Source organism: Cenococcum geophilum (assembly GCF_001692895.1).
Source record: "Cenococcum geophilum 1.58 unplaced genomic scaffold K441scaffold_96, whole genome shotgun sequence".
NCBI classification, from domain to species: Eukaryota; Fungi; Ascomycota; class Dothideomycetes; order Gloniales; family Gloniaceae; genus Cenococcum; species Cenococcum geophilum.
This window is the reverse complement of record NW_027137654.1, coordinates 54,180-66,691: the sequence shown is the minus strand read 5'-3', so window position 1 is coordinate 66,691 and position 12,512 is coordinate 54,180. Positions and strand designations below refer to the sequence as shown.

Sequence of the window (12,512 nt, the reverse complement as noted above, 5' to 3'; positions counted from 1 at the left end):
TCGTTAATCTCACCCTTAAGATCTTCTTCGCCTTCATATTAAACTAGGAAGCTTTAAAAGTAGGCTATAGTGACTTCTTAGTTTCTAATATTTTGTGCGCTTTAGCGAAACTTATTATATACCTCCTTTTGTCTATTAAGGGGGTATCTAGTTAACTAGCAATTTGGCTTCTTATAAATGTAGTATTTCTTCTACCAATTATTATAAAATAAACCTCCATAAGGACCTCCACGATTACTTTATAGTTAACGTTAATTATACCCTCTACCGTATCCCTTACCACAACCACCATATATTTAATCAGTCTAGTTATAATCGTATTAGTCAGCCAGGTTAATTAAATTAGGTTAGAGTTAGGCGTTAAATTGCTATACTTCTTAAGAGCGTAAGGTAGTACTAATAGAGGATCTTAATTAAGCATACACTCCTTTATAAGTACTTATAGGGTTAAAGAGAGTAAGGTTATATTCTTTAACACCTCGGCATACGCTAATAACTTAATCACGTAGGCTGAAGTCCTCTTAATATAATTTGGATAAACCACGCTAAATTATCTAGAGTTAATTAAAGAGCTTTTAAAGATAATCAAGTTAAGAGGCACCTAGGTTTATAGCAATAATTCTTAGGAAGGTAGTCTCTCTCCACTCCAATATATACTGCTGCTTATTCTCCTCTATTTTAAAGTAGCATCTTATTTTATATATTATTCGGTTAAAATCGTATCCTTTTCCTACCAAACGATTATAATAGAAGGTACTAGCTCGGCCCTTAAGTATAACTAAATAAGTAATATAGTATTAATTAGGTTCTAGTCTAACCTTCTAGCAACAGTCGTAGAAGATACGTAACTTTAAATTAAGGATATTATACAGTTCTCTACTAAACTTCTTCTCCTATTCTAAATAGAGCTTTATAAGCTCTATAAGCATTTTTAAAGTGCCTCTAATTGGTGTTTAGCTGTATTATATTATAGGCTGCAATAGTAACGTAGATCTAGTTAGCGGAGTTTAAAGGTTATTAAACCGCGAAGTAAGGGGATCTTACGCTTATTAGGGGTTATTAATTAAGGCTATAGGTTAAGCTAGTTAATATAGGGGAGTTAAAGATAGAGGTAGAGGCAATAGATGTAGAATGTTAAAACTTATACCTAGAGTAATAGAGTTAGAACGCGTCTCTAGTAGTATATTACTTAGGTTCCATCGTAATTTAAGCTTCTTTATAGTGTGTAGTTAGTGCTTAATCTCTTATAGAGTCCATTTATACTCTTCCTTTGCATTAATAACGTGTTCCTAAATATTATCCCTAATACTACCCCCATCCATAGGGACAAATACTCTATACTCCTAAAGGAAGTTACGGAAGTCCTATACGATATCTTTATTTATAGGAACCTATATTTCCTTTATCTATCTAATAAAGTCCTCCTTTATACAATACCATAGCGCGGTATTATCGTATTCGCTATCTTTATAGTGTTCCATACGGTATACTAAGAATCCATTTAGGTCCTATTGCTTAGCGGTTATAAAGTTAGTTACGGCTCTATCCTATATCTCCGGGTTAATATCTTTCTTATACTTTTTTGGATAGGTTAACGCTATAGTAAGTAGAATCGACGAGGTGTCGTACATCAAAGGTAGGCAGGATTTTCGGTTTTATAAAATCTTATAGGTTTGCTATCTAAAGGTAGGCAATTTAAGATATTATTCAACGCGTTTCAGACGTCAACTTAAAACCTTAGGTTTAGTAATACTTCTAACCTAAAGTACTTAACCAAATCTTTATAAACGTAATTGTTCTATATAATGGACGCAACTTAGTATCTCCTAGTACTTAGTAACACTTCTATTACTAGTTTTCCGCAAGTCTAAAGTAGTATAGTATCGCCGGGATCCATTCCATATAAGCGTATATAGCACCCCTATACAAGACTATCTCTTCTATTAATAACCTAGCTGCTCTATAGTTGACTATATATTTAACCACTAATTAGTGTTGGTTACATAGGGTAACTCACCAATAACGACTACTCGAGTAGGGTTATAGTAATGTTGGTTAATAAAGCTTATTAATTAGAATTAGGGGGTAGGTAAGGAACCTAAGGTTCCTCACCACGCTAGTGCCGCGGCGACACGTGACGACACGTGACGACCGCTTGCCTTATTCCCGACACTTATAAAGAACTTATATTTCTTAATTACTACTAGTATCTATTCCTCCTATAGTCTCCTTAAGACCTATTTAATATATTCTCCGTATTCTTCCTCGCTTATTAAGTAAATAATAATGTTATTAAGGTATACCATAATAAATTTATCTAGGTGTTCTCCTAATATATTATTAATCCTCTTCTAGAATATTGCTGGTGCATTTATAAGTCTAAATTGCATAACTAATAGCTTATATAGTCCTTCCTTTAATCTAAAAGCTACCTTTTATTTATTGCCCTTTTTAATCCTAACTTAATAGTATACCCATCTTAGATCTATCTTTGTAAAGATTTATATATTACCTATCCTATCTTAGATTTCGCTAATTAATAGTAAAGGATATCTATCCTTCTAAGTAATGCTATTTAACTATCTGTAGTTAATATATAGCCTAAGTTTCCTGTTCTTTTTTAGTATAAATAGTACTAGATAACCTGCTAATAACTATAAAGGCCTAATATTGTGGGAGGGTACGACCACTCTCAGATAGGAAAGTCACAGTGCTGTCTGTCTGTCGGTCAGTCGGTCGGTCGGTCGGTCGGTCGGTCAGTCAGTCGTAATCAATCAGTAGGAAAGCAGTCAGTAAGAAGAAAGGAAAGAATGTATTCCCGGTCGGTCGTGATCGAGAGAAGGAGAGAAGCCGAAGGCTCGATATATACAGGAAAATGCCAAGGCACTAAGCAGTGGCCCATTTTACCCCACCACAATATATCCTTTTCTTAGGTTTTCCTAAACGAACTCCTTAAGCGCTACTGACTCTATTTTAGTAAGCTTATAGATTAGAAAGAACCTTAGACTCGTTCCTAGTTCTAACTCTATTTTATAGTCCTATACTATATATTCTACTAGCTTTTTACTTTCTAGACTCTATAATTTTTTTCCGTACTTATAGTATCTCTTTAGTATATAACTTAATCCTCAATTAGTCTCTTCGTATATCGCTCCAACTTAGTACTATACCATCTTGGTTTATTATTATATCTTACGTTATTAAGTATCCTTAATATCGACCTAACCTATAACCTAATCAATCTTTAGGTTATATTCCTATAACTAAGGCATTCCTAGAACCGCCTTATCCTTCCCTAACGGTAGGATATTAAAAGACATCTTAACTTGTCTCCCTTTAATGGTTAACTAAATAGGTCCTATTTTAAGATTAATAATACCTCCTCCGTAGGCTATTAAATCTCCTAAAATTATTACTAGTAGATATAGATTTCGTTTCTGTCTGTGCGGTAATCCTATCCTCTATACTGCTGCTAGTAATATATAGTTCCTTATTACTCTACTATCTACTAATACTTCGAATTACTAATCTTACTACTTTACTTGCAAATTTAGGTGCTAACCTTAAATTCCTTTAAGGGTCTAAGGCTCTACTACTGGCTCCCTCTAGTCCTATAGGCCTCTACTTTTCCTAACTATTAGCTTAATCCTAGGGTACTTAACTTATTTGCTAGCCAATACCTAGTTTGTTTCTTGTCTTTAATATACCATAAATATATATTCTTAGGATATTCCCACTACTATCGTCCGTCTAAGTATTCTTCCGTTAGGAATCTTCCTAGTTATAACGTCAAGTCTCCTATATTAGTAGTTTTAGCTAGATACTAACCGTGCATAAACTTTACATTCCGGTATTATCGCTCGTCTGGCGCCCAATATATCCTAAACGGGTATTTCTTGTTTTTTACCTTTAGTGCCTTATACATTTTGTACTAGTTATCTATATATATAATCTAAACTAATATATAATGCGCTAGGTGCTTTAGGTTAACTCTTAGTTCGTCTTCGTCCTTAAGTTTAAACCTCTAGCTTTATTCTCTAAACGTTAGTATATTATTTACTAGTACTAAGATTGCCCATACGGCTCTCTAGTCTACTGCTTATTCTTCTAAGTTACGGGGCGTTATAATTAGTGCCCCCTTAATATAGTTTATGCGTTATTCTATAATTGCTACGTCTTAGATAATATACTCGTCTAACCATATATAGAAGTCTTTCCACTTATTATTATGCCGCTCTCTATACCACTTCTGGTACAGCTCTATAAGTAAGTATAGTTTGTCTTTAAGAAAGTATCTTATTATTACTGCGTTGTTATAGCCCTTTAAGTGTCTTTCCTCAAATCTAGATAGAATCCCTAGATTCTCTTCTTATTCCAGTTCTTCTAACTACTTAGCCCTAGGTATTCCTACTCTAGGCCTATTAATAATACGTTATAAAGGTATCTTAACTCTCTAGTCCCTTATCCCTTTATATTCTTAGTATTATTACTATATCTTAACCTTTATTCTAAGGTCCTGCGGTAGTTCTAGTTTTAAGCGTACTTCCTTCTTAAGCTGCGCTCCTGTCCTAGTCTTACTAGACGTTTTAGGTGTTCCTATCTCCTTTTAAGAATCTAAAATCTTACTTATCTTGCTTAGAGACTCTTATACCTTAGGAAGCTCTTATTCCTTTATTATATACTTCTACGTTTTATTTAATCCATATAATAGATCTATGTCGCTAGGTAGTCTAGCCCTAATCTATCCTCGTAGGTAACTGGCCTATATCCTTATCGCCTTTAAAGAATCTTAAATCTTTCTTATCTTACTTAGGGAATCTTAGAATTCTCTTATCTCGTCCTAAGAATCTTAAGTTTATAGCTCTTTGCCTTTATCAAGTGGTAAGGTAGCTATAGCGTACAATTGCCTGCTAAGTTTACTCTAAAACTGTCCTCTTCTTCTATCTTGCGAAGCGATAGATATCGTATCTAATAGAGTATTATACCCTACTGTTAATTTAGTTGCTACTAATCTAACCTCTACCTTATTTGTTGCATCCTTAAGGTTTATATACTCCTAGTAAGCTACTATTATTACCTCCTTATTACTGCTAATAGTCCGATTATCTTAATCCTTAGATTTTACTGCCTAATAGAACTAACATTCGAGAAATTTCTCTACCGACTATTAGCTCGCTATACCGTCTTCGTCCTAGCTTAGTTTATAGATTTAGTCTACTTCCTTATCCAACTCTCTTATACCCCTAAGTTCTTTTAACTTAGGTTCTTATAGCTAATAGCTTACGCCGTACTTAGCGTCCTTATAAATTGGGTATGCGTTATTATAATAATACGTAAAACTGTTAATTGAACATTCCTTAGTTCCTCGCAATATATTATTATCCCTCTATACGTATATACCTGTTGCTAGTCTTATTCCCTTTACTACGTAACCTTAGTAACTCTAACCGTCCTTATAGTTTCTGGCGAAATAACCCTATTTCCTATAATTTATATAAGCTCCTTCTTTATACTACTTTTCTTATTATAGAGTCCCCCTAAATATCTTCTACTATTAAGATCCCTAGTTCGGCCTCTACTCCTTAGGTCTTTAATTACTTAATCCTTACCCTCTAGGTTTCTATAAACTTTTCTTCTTATAAGATTCTTTGGTACTACTTAAATCTATTAGTTCTAGCCTATAGTTCTATAGTTGCTATTGTTTCTAATTTCGTTATTACGTGCTCTACGCCTTATACAATTATAGAACTCTATCTTGCCCTTTCTTGGCTTATTCCCTCTAATAGATCCTATTATTAATCTTTATTGCTTAATTAATTAGTTCTTATTAGGTATCTGCGTCTTCTATAAGAATAATTGCATCCTAGACTTTTACCTTAAGTCCTACCTTATATTATACTATAAGCGCTCTATCGTTCTATTTAACCTATATTACTAACGTCTAAAATTATACCCTATAGTCGATTGCTAATATCCTCTATACTAGGTTCTATAGCTTCCTTTCTACTATAACTAATACTTCCGGGTCCCCAAATATCTGCGTTAGTCGTTTTATAAACCCTTCCTAGCTAGAGAAGATATATTATATATCTAAATTAGTAGTAGCTAGTCCGTGAAGCTATATTTTAGTAAGGTAAGGTTTAAACTATTTAAGTGCTTAACCTAATAGGAATAACCCTACGTAGGCTATTTAGTCCAATATCGTTACTAATTTCGGTCCCTCTTATATAACCTTAAAGTACATCTAGGTTAGGAATCCCTTAAGTTTTAACTTCTTACCTAAGAATCGTTCGATTAAAGGTAACTTAACCTTTACCATTCCTACACTATTAAGTCTTTCTTTAAGTAGTCTATTGTTATTCGTTAACTAGTCTACTATTTCTTATAACTAATCTATAGTGACATATTATGTGCTAGCACTCCTTATACTAGTATCGCCACTAGTATATAAGGTAGTCGCTGCTATCGAAGGTATTGTGTCTGGCGCTTTTGGTGGTATCGTGTCGACTTATCGCTTTTACCGTAACTATGGTAGTAATTATATAACGGAACCTTATAGGAAATACTACAGTGGGTTCTATTAATGGGCCGGGTATATAGGTAACGCTTAATAATCAACACTTATAATAACTAGTGGAGTAGTTACCTAATAGATTAACTCTAATTATATTCTAAGAATTACTATAAGGAAGGAAACTATCTAGGTAGGGAATGTGGTCCTTTAAATACACAACCGTACTCCTAAGAAATTATCCTTATACGTGAGGTACGTAAGCTACGTAAGGTACGCGAGACGTTCCTTATAGAGCTCGTAGAGCTTATAGAGCTCGTTATATAACCTTGGTTACCATTCCTCGTTATATGGCTTAATGGGGTCCATTATAGACCGTGCATCCATTATCTAACGGGCCGCTTCCAACTCCTCTCCTAGTAGCCGTAATATCGTACTTAAAGCGTCCGTAACAATAGAGTTAGAAAAAGAAGAACCCTAGAGAAAGACTCCTCTCTAGGGTTAAAAGGAATTAATATATTATATATTAATCTAGGTCAGCTAGTTAGTAGAAGAAGCTATACTATCCCTTATACTTTATTTCGCAATAGATATAAAGTTTTAACCTCTACTTTAGCTAACTTTAGAGCAAATACCTTTACCTTAATAGATACTTAGTACGCCGTAAAACTAGCTAACTTTTTAAATATACCCCTTAAAGAACTGCCTAAGCTAATTCCTATTTATAGGTATAACGGATAGATAGGGCTACCTATTACGACTATCTTATAGATCTACCTCCGCGTTAATAGATAAAGGTAGTATAACGTCCCTTTTCTTATTACAGACCTAGGAAGCTATAATATAATCTTAAAAAGAAAATAGCTAGCCTATTTAGGCTTATAGCTTAATATATAGAACTAACAGCTTATCTAGCCTAAAACCCTACCCCTAATACCTTCTTTTATAAAGGAAATTAGTATTATAATAGAAAACCTTATACGGCTATAGGTAGATACCGTTTACTAGGCCAATACTATATATAGGGACTAGGCCTTTAAAAAAGACGTATAGCTTAATCCGTAACGGGTCCGTATACTACGCCGCCCCTAGACTACTAATGCCGCGCTACTGGCGCTAGAGACCTAAGAAGTTAGTAATAAGCTAGCTAGCTTAGGCCCTATATAGCTATAAAGAATAGTAAGGGATATTAGACGCCATACTAAATATATAGACCGGAAAGATAATCTATGGAAGATGGAATAGGAGCTAAGAAGGGTTATAAACCCTCTACCGCAGAATATAGTTTACGGAACGTCCGTAAAGAAACTAATAAACCTCCCACTAGTTAATATCTGCTATATTAGCGCTATAGGATTCTACTAGAACTTAAAACAGCCTAATACTATTACCTTTATAACTAGCTTATATAAAATTAATTAGATAATTAAGGAAAAGGAAAGTAAGTATAGTGGATAGGAAAGTAAGCTTATAGATAAGGAGCTAGTAGATTAGAAACTACCCTATTAATACTAGAAATTTAAGGATATATTCTCTAAGGTAGTATCTAATATACTCCCGCCTTATTAACCGTACAACTATAAGATTAAAATTAAGCTAGATAAGGAAAATACCCTTAGCTATAGCCCTCTTTATTAGCAATCTACCGCCGAATTATAGGTTATAAAGGAGTATTTTATTAATAATATAGATAAGGGCTTTATTAAGCCTAGTAGTTAAGTCCCTTTTACCTTACTAATTCTTTTTATAAAAAAGCTAAATAGAGGACTTTATTTCTATATTAACTACTATAAGCTAAATAATATAACCCGTAAAGACTACTACCTACTACCTCTACTTAATAAAACACTAGCCTAAATAAGTAGGGCTAAGGTTTTTATAAAGCTTAATATCTATTAGGCCTTTTACTACGGAAGTCGCTAATATACCCAATTACACCTACCTAATTAGGCAGTTTAGCTTACCGCCTACCGGCAGAATATGAAATTCAACGCCAGACGTATAAAATTCATTCTTAAAGCCTTAAATAAAATGCTATATATATATTTTTGGTTGATTAATTAATATACTAGCTAATTAGAGGGTGTTAAGCTCTGCGCTGGCGTAGCTTCCGGCCCTATAGAGGCTTAGGAACGTCCTCTACTGGTTAAATATAGCCCTCTCCATATTCAAGTCGCTGCCTTTCTACCTTCTTTGGAATCTTCTATATAGAGCCTTAATATAGCAGAGCCTCTGGCAAAGGATCTATATAAGGCTCTACAGAGCTTAATTTAACGTTAATTGCCCTACTAGCAGAGGCCTTAGTAGAGGCTCTGCCCTTATCTACGGCTCCGCTAGATATAGTAGTAGAGTCCTTCTTCCTTACCCACTTCCTTTTTAGATTATTAATTGTCTGCCACCTAGTGTTTATATCCTTCTAATATTCTTCCTCCTACTACTACTCCTGCTACTGCCGCTCCTACTACTACCCCCCCTGCTACTGCCTAATTTAAGGCTCTATAAAGCTAACTTTAAACGCTAACTTTTTTATATTCCGGCCCTTTGTATCTAGTCGATTCTGGATTAATTACGGCTAAGGAGGAGGAGGAGGCTTAATAGGTGGCAGAGGCTTAAGTAGAGGCTTGAGGGAGGAAGCTTTTGATTAAGTGGACGGCTGGGAGGGGTCCTATTTGTCACGATATCGGTGGCGAAGCTTTAGATCTTGATTGTTATATAGAGGTTTTAAATTAATTAAATCGTGAGGTAGATGAGGGCCCATTTACATAAGCTTTGGAAGCTCTAGCGGCTCGGGCTTCCTTAATAGAGGCTCGTTCTCATTAACTCGATTAAGGCTTAAAAGCACCTGCTGTCGCATATAAGCAATTATTTGACGGCGATGTCGATCCAGCTTCTTAAGCGCCTTCGCGATAGTCGTTCCCTCCTCTATAGCGAATAACCTCTTGAATATAACGTGGAATCCGCACGATCCAAGCTTAAATTCGCTACTATTTAAGCTCCTCCCACGCCTTCCGCCAAGCTCGCTTAGCTTCTACTCGGTTTCTAGATGCTCCCTTCTTTATAGTGACTTACTTTAGGTAGTTCCAGTATAGTTCTATTATATTTAAATCCGGTAAATTACCTGGCTAAAGTAACTATTAGAGGCCAGCCGCGTTAAAATATATCTGCTGGTGCTTTAATAAGTAAGCTAGAGCTTTGTCTTCTTATATAAGCGTATCTAGACGATTAATCTAGCACTTAATAGCGAACGGGATAAGAATTGGAAGGAGGATTTTAGTGAGATAGCGATACCAATTAATACCGCCTTTTTTAGAGTTTCGCTTAAAAGCTCTATTCTCCTTATTTATACGGAAGCTTAGCTTCCTACCTAGCTTATTATAAAGGCCCAGTCGTTATAGGCTAGTGGTAAGCTCCCACGCCTCTTAAAGCTTTGGCTCTATTGCCTTATTTATTATCTTAAGCTCTAGCTTTAACGCCTTCTTCTTATTTATAGTTTTAGGCCTCTAGATATAGTATGGGCCTTTCTAGTTATATAAAAAACTGCCCTAGAATATAAATTTGTTAGCCTTTATAAATTAAGGACGAATAGACAACTTCTTAACACGTTCCGCAGCTAAGCGCTAGAGCCGATATTTACCTTTTCTATAGTGTAGAATAATGCCCGTTTTATTAGTCTAGATAATATTTTTCTAATCGTTAATTGTCTAATTTTAATAACAGAGGGCGAACTAAAGGCGAGCTTCCTTTATCGCGGGTAAGAGGTAGGGCTTTTTAGTCAGCTTTGTCTTCCTATATCTATAACGTCATAGAACTCGCTATATAGTTTAAGCTAAACAGCCGTATTCGGCAGCAATATAGGCGTAAGACTTTCTCTACCATATTGATTGTAGGTAACTTTTTTAAGGATTTACTACTTAAATTCGCGGGTAACTTTATACTTTCTACTAGCCTAAGAAGCGTTAATAATATAGCCGTTAAGGATAAAAGGGTTTATAGTAGGATTCCAGCCGTAATTAAGAGCCTTTTTAAACAAATATTAAAGAGCGCGTCGTTTAATTTAAGTAATATTTTAAATATGCTCCAATATAGTTCCCATAGCCTTTATAGCTAGGGCTTGCGCCTTAGTCGCGAGCTAGTAGAAGACTATAATTAGTATAGGGATTCTAAAGTTCCAGGGTTACTTACAGGCTATTTCTATACGGATTATGGCTCTAGTGGCGTTAGTGTCGGTGTAATAGCGGGGTTGAAGCTGCAGAATTTATTCTGCCGGTGGGCGGTAAGCCAAACTGCCTAATTAGGCAGGTGCAATTGGGTATGTTAGCGACTTCCGTAAATTAGGATAGACCCTAGATCTGAACCTTTTACCACACATACAACCTTACTAAAAGGTGGCGCCGCACTTCCAAACTTACGCATACCCATCTTACCACCAAAAACTATCGATTTTCCAACTTTTAAGACCTAATTCCTACTGCCTAGCGAGCTAGAAGTGGATTTATTCGTCGTTTTACCCCCTTTTCCCTAACAGAAAATTCTACTTAGGGGTGGTCCTAGCTTATAAGCGAGGCACAGACAGGAACACCAAATAGGGGCTAGTTTTCTACTACCTTTTAGCCTAATCTCCCTAGAAATCTTCTAGTAGGATTAGTAAGGAGAGGGGTATAAGGGTAGTAAAACTATACCAAAGAATACTTAGGCTACTAAGCCTAAAAAAAAGCCTAAAAAGCCTCCTAGAGGCGAATATACTACAGAGACAAGTGATAACGAACTCTTATCTGTACCTAACAGGCCCTAAAAACAACCTCCTATAGAAATAAGTAATAATGATTCTATATCTACATACACTTTTTCTACTAGTCCTTCTCCTTCTCCTAGCCTATTTAGGGTAGGGGAAAAAAGAGAATATCCTTAGTCGTCTTCTGAAAAAGAAAACCAAAAACCTATAAAAAAAGATAACAAAACTAATAACTTTCTCGGCTAGTATACCTAGTATATCTTTCCCTCTCCTTTCTCCAGAACAATATCTATAAAAGGCCCTAGAAAGCCTAACCCAGGCCTATAAAGGGCTAGAAGAAAAAGAAGAAGAAAAAAGGAACAAGTTAAACAGCTAGAGGACTATACACGTAGTATCCTAGCTAGAGAAAATCCCTTTATAAAAGGAGAAGAAAAGACAAAAGAGGTCCTAAAAGGACTTGTCAAAGAAGTAAGGGCTCTCCGTAAGGAGGTAGCCCCTACTAAAGAAACCTACGCAGAGAGGCTAAAGAAGAACCTCCCTTCTTCTTCGTCCTCACTACCCTCCTTATTACTACCATCTCCTACCCCTTTTACTTCTACTAGAAGTAAGAAAAAACAGCTATAAGAAAGGAGGCTAGTTCTAATTACAGACCAAAAGGACCAACCTTTAGATACCTTCTCTATACGGAACAAAGTCAATTAACTATTTGCATTAAAACTGCAAGTAGAAAACCCGGTTTTAGCGTCTATAGCTAGAACTAAAGGAAAACAAAATATTCTCCTTATGACTATAGAAGAGTATAATGCAGATTTCCTAGTCAAATATAAGGAGATCCTATATAACTGCTTTATCTTTTAAAGAGAACAAAAACTAGAACTATGGGTTCAAGTTATAGCCTACGGTGTTCCTACCCTACCATTCCTAGGAGATAGGGGCTCTAAGCTTCTAAAAGAAGAAATTGAGACCTTTAATCCTATAAGAATACAAGGACTACCTAGATGGATTTTATCTAGCGTAAAAAGACATAATCTATAAACTAGATTTGGCTCTATAGTTTTTACTATAGAAAACGAGGAAAAAAGATAAGAAATTCTTAAGTAAAAAGAGATCTTAATTGCAGGTATAGCTACTAAGGTAGTAAAATACCTCGAAGTCTCTCCTACTACGCAGTGCACTAGCTGCCAAAAATTTGGCCATATAGGAGACAGATGCTCTACTAGAGCTTGTAGATATTATACGGCTGCACATTTATCTAAAGACCACCTCTAT

General features: G+C 35.3%; 1 protein-coding gene across 1 annotated transcript; it reads right to left on the bottom strand.

The window, feature by feature from the left end:
- Positions 1–9,738: 9,738 nt before the first annotated feature.
- K441DRAFT_596095 (uncharacterized protein) lies at positions 9,739–9,897 on the bottom strand (the record flags this gene model as incomplete). The annotated part of the gene is made up of 1 exon (XM_067645024.1): positions 9,739–9,897. A coding segment is annotated over one exon (159 nt), but the record flags the coding sequence as incomplete, so codon positions are not given.
- Between the last annotated feature and the right edge of the window lie 2,615 nt (positions 9,898–12,512).